This window comes from Hypomesus transpacificus, unplaced genomic scaffold, assembly GCF_021917145.1.
Source record: "Hypomesus transpacificus isolate Combined female unplaced genomic scaffold, fHypTra1 scaffold_185, whole genome shotgun sequence".
Taxonomy (NCBI): domain Eukaryota; kingdom Metazoa; phylum Chordata; class Actinopteri; order Osmeriformes; family Osmeridae; genus Hypomesus; species Hypomesus transpacificus.
Genome location: NW_025813734.1, coordinates 22,567 through 29,932, shown reverse-complemented (window position 1 = coordinate 29,932; position 7,366 = coordinate 22,567). Strand labels below are relative to the sequence as shown.

At 42.6% G+C, this 7,366-nt stretch overlaps 1 protein-coding gene across 3 annotated transcripts; it reads right to left on the bottom strand.

The window, feature by feature from the left end:
* Positions 1 to 1,432: 1,432 nt before the first annotated feature.
* On the bottom strand, positions 1,433 to 6,907 carry LOC124489198. Of its 3 annotated transcripts, XM_047051884.1 has the most exons (6): positions 3,595 to 6,907; positions 2,996 to 3,064; positions 2,801 to 2,875; positions 2,524 to 2,590; positions 2,395 to 2,431; positions 1,433 to 2,219 (listed from the first exon to the last, which is right to left on the bottom strand). In XM_047051884.1, coding segments are annotated over exons 1-5 (2,097 nt in total). In that variant the 5' UTR covers positions 5,479 to 6,907; the 3' UTR covers positions 1,433 to 2,219; positions 2,395 to 2,429. The 3 variants fall into 3 exon arrangements, 2 of the variants coding, with proteins under 2 accessions (XP_046907840.1, XP_046907839.1); XR_006958766.1 differs by lacking the exons at positions 1,433 to 2,219; positions 2,395 to 2,431; positions 2,524 to 2,590 and having other exon boundaries at positions 2,847 to 2,875; positions 2,996 to 6,907; XM_047051883.1 differs by lacking the exons at positions 1,433 to 2,219; positions 2,395 to 2,431; positions 2,524 to 2,590; positions 2,801 to 2,875 and having other exon boundaries at positions 2,973 to 3,106; positions 3,219 to 6,907.
* Between the last annotated feature and the right edge of the window lie 459 nt (positions 6,908 to 7,366).

Genomic DNA, 7,366 nt, shown 5'->3' with positions numbered 1-7,366 from the left:
TACTTAAGTTCATAGTTTAATAAATAGACTTTAAGGTTTGAGAGTATGATTTTGATTTGATGAGAAATGCATATTGTTCATGTTTTACTGAATACAGCATTTGGAAATGTATATCTGTTGTTTAAAAAACGCATGTTAAAATGTACCGGTTACAAATATGAAGAGAGTAAGATGAATGTTTTGTGAATCTATGTTGTTGCTTTAATTTTGATTATGATGTTAAGCCAATCCGGTTTGAGGTCAAAGGGCAGGGTAACACGGGAAGTTGGGGTAGATGAGGTTGGAGTAGAAAAAGACAGAGCGAGCGGAGGAGTTGGAGGGAGAAGAAAATTGTAGCGTACGGTAAAATACCAAGAGTGAAGATTTTATATTATCATTAGTGGTGTTATGTTTATATTGTTGGGTGAATATCTCAACCAACAACAATAACCCAGAAAGAGGAGTTTGGCTGTTGGCGGTTTTGGATTAAGCACGGGCTTTGCCGCCAGACTAGCGACAGCGAGTGCCAGGTTGGAGCCGGTGGAGGTCGGGATTGTCGTCGTCCTCAGTCTTCTTCCTGAGTTGGTTCGTCTCGTAAATCCACGAGAGTATTTGGTCGGTCTCTCCTTCACCTGCTGCCGCCCTTCTGCCGCAGTGCGTGTGCTACCGCACTGCTGATCCGAGGTACCAGCTCCTTGTTATTTTGTGCCATCCTGGCGAAACAGCCATTTTGTTTACGGCTACAACGCACACGAGCTACACTCAGGCCTGCACCGTAGAACTGTACTGAATTAAGGTATTCGTGTAGTTAGCATTGCCGGCTAGTTTGTATTGTGTGTCCATGTGCATTACGATGTCATGTAAATGTTGAACCAATAACTGAAGAACTGATTTTTTGTCTGAAGTAAATCTTTCCTGTTTTTGTTTAACAGTTGGTTGTATTGTTTTTTTCATATGTTAAATTGGTTTAAGTTAGTAACAATTACTAACGAACTCAGGTTAGCCACCTCTCATTACAAATCCACCAAACTAGAGAGGCGCTACAGTTGTCTATGCTGTTCAGTTTACCAGCCTCATCTTTAACAACAGGCACTAACAGTACTGACATAATAGAGTTCGGTAGAACACCATGAACCATAATTCCAGTGAGACACATGGCTAGAAATGGACTGAGTCTATAACTGGCATTTTTTAGATGCTCTGCAGAAATGGAATCCATACCACAAGCTTTGTTGTTGTCTAGCATGTGGATGGCATCATAAATATCTACTGATCTAACTATCAAGTCTGCAGAGATACCTTTATATTGATTATCAATTCTCACTGTGTTACTTTGAACACAATTAAATAGTTTACTGTAGTGCTCATGCCATAGATCAGCAATCTTCTCTGGACAACTAACCCCTTTGATATCAGAAGGGAGGGGAGTTCTGTTATTATTTATGATCTTGACCTCCTTCCAGACAGGGCTGGACTGGGACAAGAAATCAGCCCTGGCATTTTTGGCCATGGCAGCCCACCAAGATTATTTATACGATATGCGGAGGCACACAACATACCAGAGGATATATGCGCATATTGTGCTGTTTCAACAATTAAAATAAAGCGCAGTAGCCTACATGGATGAGAGTAACCATGTTGAAAAATGCATACACTCTTTCACTATACTTACAGAGACTTTCATCTTTGGAGAGATGGCTACAATGCCACAATGCCCATCTTGAAGTGAAAGTGGTTGTCAAAGAAACATTGCTAGAGATGTCTTTTCAGTGTTTAATGAAAATACTGTTTATACAAACGTGTACATTGTTTATAAAAATAGAAATTAAACAATTAGGTACGATCATAATTTTAATCTTTTATATAATAGCCCAAAATAACCTTTTGTTCTTTCAATGGCCACATGTAAAAACAGGAGTGGAGATTAAAAAAACTATTAGATCCTCGTGATTAGACGCTTACAAAATGTTTACACTCAAAAAAACAAGGCAGATTACAGGACTTTGAAGAAGAGAGGGTTCTGCATTTGTATTTGGGCACAATGGAGGTTTTGCAGCTAGGTCAAATCTCCTCTGAAATGACTAATGCTTATAATATGTACAGTTTGAACCGTCTCACAGTCAGCAAAAAATGCAAGAACAGAGAACAACAACAACAGGAAGTATACACAATATATGTATTATCTTATTTACACTAACTAGAACACACCAAATTATAACACAGTAAGTCAAAGTGGCACCCTAAAGTATGAGAGAGAGAGAGAGAGAGAGAGAGAGAGAGAGAGAGAGAGAGAGAGAGAGAGAGAGAGAGAGAGAGAGAGAGAGAGAGAGAGAGAGAGAGAGAGAGAGATCAGTTAAGGTATAGTTTAAATAATCTTTAGGTGAACAGAGAGATAATAGCTCATTTTGTACTTACATATGCTGAGACAAAAGGCTGCATGGACCTTGGTGCTCTGAGGGAGACAGAAAGGAGCAGTCAGATATGATAGATTCATCTGATACTGTCTCTTCTATAATCAAAATAAGAGCTATTTAGTAAACTCACAATGAAACAAAAAGAACACACGTGAACTCCACATCAGGGGAAGGCAATCCTTCACTCCAAAAATTACCTAAGGGGAGAGAAAGAGAGGCCAGGTGGGTCAAGAGAACAGTGAAAATTTGAATGTTTCAAAAAATTTACATTGATAGTATTGGTGTCTTTAAAGTAATACAATAATGGATAGTTGCATTCATTACAGTCACTCTGTAAAAGTAGTAGGCTTTATGACCATCCAGGTGGATGCCAGCAAGAACACAAAACAACAGTATTGTAAACTTACAAATTTGAAGAATGCCTGTGAAGTCCACACCAATGAAATGCACATCCCTGGAACACCCCTGGGGGACAGGGCAGCCTTAAAAAAAAGAGTTTGACAGACACAAAAAGTGAGTGATACAAACCAATTGCATTATAGCAGGACAGGACTGATGACTAAAAAAATAAATAGAGCTAGACAACAGTCTGATATACATACTGGTTGAGAAAATGTTGAATGGCCCTCCAATAGTCCACAAGAACAAATATGTAGCAAGGCAATGAAATTGGATGAGCAGGAACTTGAGCAACTGAAAACAGCAAGGGCACCCTGAGAGAGGAGGAGAGCAGAGAGCAAAGCAATAACAACATTATTTTCTGTCAACATTTTTTATTAAATCCACTAATTTAACACAAATGTATTTATTTATCATAAATCTCACCTTATAAAAGCAGTTTCTTCATTGATTCGCTCTTCTCTGCAACTCTGTCAATCACTGTGTCAGTTTCAAGGGACACAAGGACATCCTTTTCAATGGCCATCAACATGAAGGCTTCCAGTTTGCTGGCAGACAGGCAACTCCTCAGTCGGTTTTTGATGTAGCGAAGGGTGGAAAATGACCGCTCACAGGCTACCTGAGTTATTGACAGGGTTAGCAGAAACTTGTATGCCAACCCAAGTAGCGGATATGCGTGAGTCAGCATGTTAAACCTGAGAAGGATTTTGTAGCAGCACAGGGGGCACTCTTTGCAAGACACACAGGTTTTGCTTATTATTTCCATCTCTTCTTGGCCATCTGATTCCTCTTCAACTGCTTTAGTTGCGTAGTTATCCAATTGTGATTGTACCAGCCTGTCCCATTGCTGTGCCAAGTTTCTGAGTTCAATCTGTAGATCTGTAACAGTTGCCCTGCTGTCATACACAACTAGACACTTGCTGAGTTCTTGAAGTGCAGATACAGGGAGTGCACCGCCACTGGTCTGGATGAGGGGGAAGTTTTTGGGATGTAGGAGGGATAAATCTGCATACAGAGTGCCATGAGTGAGGAATCTGTGGTGCATGGCCTCAACAGCTGTATCCAGGATCTGGTGGTGAACATTGACCTCATAGGCCTTCTCTGAATCACTGAGGCTTTCATCCTGGGCCATCTCTCCTGGCAAGACTTTCTTCTTCTTTAGCCTTTTCTGAGGTAGTGCTGCCTCCACTTCCAAATCTAGATCATCCTGCTCCTCTAGCTTTTCATTTGCCCAATGGACAAAACAGTCAGCTGCATCTTTGACGGCCGGGAAATCTCTTGCTATCTTTGTAAGTGAATCGTGTGTTGTGGTGACCATCCTATGTGCAGAGAGGATGTCCATTCCTCCGGTCTGTAGGTATTTTGACAGTGGTGAGGTGAACTCAAATACCCGGAGGAATAACTGAGCTGTGAGCACAGTTTCGTATCGAAGTAAGCCGTCTCTGTATCCTCTGGCTTTGTTTCTTGCATTTGATGCAAGTGACTTCAGCTTCATTATGGCAGAAAGTGTGGACACCACTTCAACAAAAAGGCCGCCATCAGGTCTGCCAAAGTTTCCAAAAACTTTCCTCAGGGCATGATGTTTAGCCCACCATCTCGTCTCTCCAATTGTTGAGATGCGTTTGTGCCTCTTGTCCTGGCTCTCGGTCTCCCACACACTCACTCTTGTGTATGAGTCCCTGATGAATACGGCAATGTCGTTCAGCAGGTCAAATAGTGATCCACTTTCAATGACGCTATGGGTGGTATCGGACAATACAAGGTTCAAGACATGTGCATAGCACCACACATGCTGATGGGTGGGGTTTTTGGATGCCATTAATGCAGAGAAACCTCTGTATTGACCCTGCATATTAGAGGCTCCATCTGTGGCGTTTCCAATGCACAGGCCTATGTCCAATTGCAGACTCTCAAGGACTTCTGTTAACAGCGTCACAAACGACTGTCCTGTAGTTGTGCTGCATTGTACGACTGCAACCAGCCTTTCATGGACTGCATCCGTCACAAACCTCAAAATCACAGAACACTGCTCTCTCCCTGTAACATCTTGTGTTGTGTCGAGCTGCACAGAATACATTCCGGCTTTTTTGATGTCTGCTGAGATGCTCTCTTGAATTAAATGCTTGATAGCATCGATTACTGCATCCACAGTTGTTTTGGACAGGAGGGTAATGAGAGAGCCTCTGCCTTGTGTGCCTGAAGCATGGATCTGCTTGCTTTTCTCAATTACACTGCTGAGGTGCTCCTTTAAACACACATCATATTTCCCCAACAATATAATAAGTTCTAGGAAATTGCCATGGTCGAGACTGTTGATGTCCAAGGTGTACGCAGCTTCATTGTGCTCCTGCCTGTAGCTTAAGCCTCTCTTCCCTAAGACTCTCACAACCTCCACCACACGTTCCAACACCTGACGTCTCTTCTTCACCTGCTCACGGTGTCCTTTCAGCTGTCTTCCCTCAAGGAGGTGATCAACACTTGCTCTGGAGCAGTTTAATACATATGCCTCAGCACACTGTCTATGTGCCATGCCTCTCTCATGCTCCTCTATTCTTTGGTGCACATGCCTCCAGTCTGTCATGCCTCCAATGAAAGAACTTGGGTCATTGGGCTTGCTAAAAGCAAGGCAAAGAAAACAAAATAAAGCATTACGTTCATCACTATAAGTCAGCCATTTCCATGCCATGTCGTCCGTTCTTGTGAAGAGCCTCTGGATGACAGGGTTTGTGGCATTCTGCTGTGGGTGAAACTTAAAGAATTCCTGCCTTTTTGTGGAATGAGGGCGGCTAAAATAGTCTACAACTGCCTGATCTTCCTGTGACTCCTCCACTCCTACTCCAACAGTCTGACTTGACTAAACATAGAGAAAGAGAGAGAGACAGGAGCATTAATTTCACTAGTGTTATTTCTCTGGTTACCTACTAATGAATAATCATTATTAGCAATTAGAAATAGCAATATTTCACTATTACATGATAATAAATAATAACTGTAAGCTATAACACCTGCAAACTATAACATAATAGCAAGCAAGCTAAAATAACACTGTAAATTGGACACAAAGTCTACTCATAGCGCACACACGCACACACACACAAAAGAAATATTAGAACACATGTTTTCTCCAGGGAATACATGTTTGTCTAAATTTTGTTTATTAAGCTGGCTCACAAACAAGTTTTATCTATGTTTTCATGTCCCAAAAAAGCTGTTTACCCATAAAGCCTAATAAATTAATAAAGCAATTAAACACTGACAGCTTCCTCACATTAATGTTGTTCAAATAGCGATAGCAAAGTGATGCTCTTTCAATACACAGTCAACAGAGCTATTTAACTCCCCAAAGAAAAGCTAGCAAATGTTTAGTGGGCTAACTGTTGTGTTAGCTAAAATAGCCACTTTGACCGGGCTCAGTCTAGATTACTCTGTACAACATGTTGTTATAACGCAGGAGCTAACTGTTAGGAAACTACATACTGTGTTAAAGTTTAGGAATCTAGCTTAACAAATATTTCTTTATCAACACAAACTTAAATTTCAACTTCTTACCGCCGCCACTTCGTCTGAGGCTGAGCTCGGCCCCGGGGCCGGGCCGCCGCCAGCGCCACCCATCTCTGCGCTTGGCCTCGGCCGCCATTCAGTCACCTCTCCGTCCCCATCATCACCGACATCCTCCTCAGCCTCCGCCGCCGCAATTTCCACCGTCGCAGGTGCTAATGAAGCCGGGCCAGCTGTCGCGGCAAACATGTCCGATATTTTAGCACATGTTGCAGAGTTTGCCTCTAGGGCTTTTCTCTTTTTATCTCGGACTTTCTCCGCGCCTCCTTTCCGTTTTTTCTATTTTTCTGTCAGTGTCAATAAGTGACGTGACGTGACTGATTGACAGCCGAGACCCAAGGGCGGGACCTCGGCCCTCTGCTGTGTATGTGATTGGGCCAGGCCCAGCATAGAACTAATCATAATGAGTAATTGCCTGAGACCGCCAGGGACAAAGTATTTTTTTTAAACTTTCAGGTGAAGTTGACAGCCTGCCTGGCCTGCACGCACCTATGTGCCATGGGGGACCTCGGCCCTCGGCCTCGGCTGTGTGACTTGGCCGGGCCGGGCCGGGCCAGGCCGGGCCGGGTCCATAAAAAAAAAAAAAATTGTAATAATTATATTTTAATTTTTTTTTTTTTTTTTTTTTTTTTTTTTTTTGAATGGACCCGGCCCGGCCCAAAATGCCTGCCGGCCCACCGGGCATTGCCCGGTACGCCCGATGGCCAGTCCAGCCCTGCTTCCAGAAGTCAGTAAGATTGTTATTCTGCATCTTTCTGGCCAGCGAGTCTGCTCTCATTGTGTTTTCATTTCTCTTAATGAAACGAGTGCATATTTAAATCTAGCATTTGTGAGGTTTTTGTTATCAAGCAGCACTCCCTGTCTGGGTCTGCCTGCCTCTGACCAGACTCTAAAGGCTTCTCTAGCAGCAGCATGTTGCTCAGACACAAACTCATTCCAGACAGGCCGTGCGTTAGGGACCTTACTCTTGTGATTAATAAAAGGTTCACTGGAAGCATAAAGACATTTGACAATAT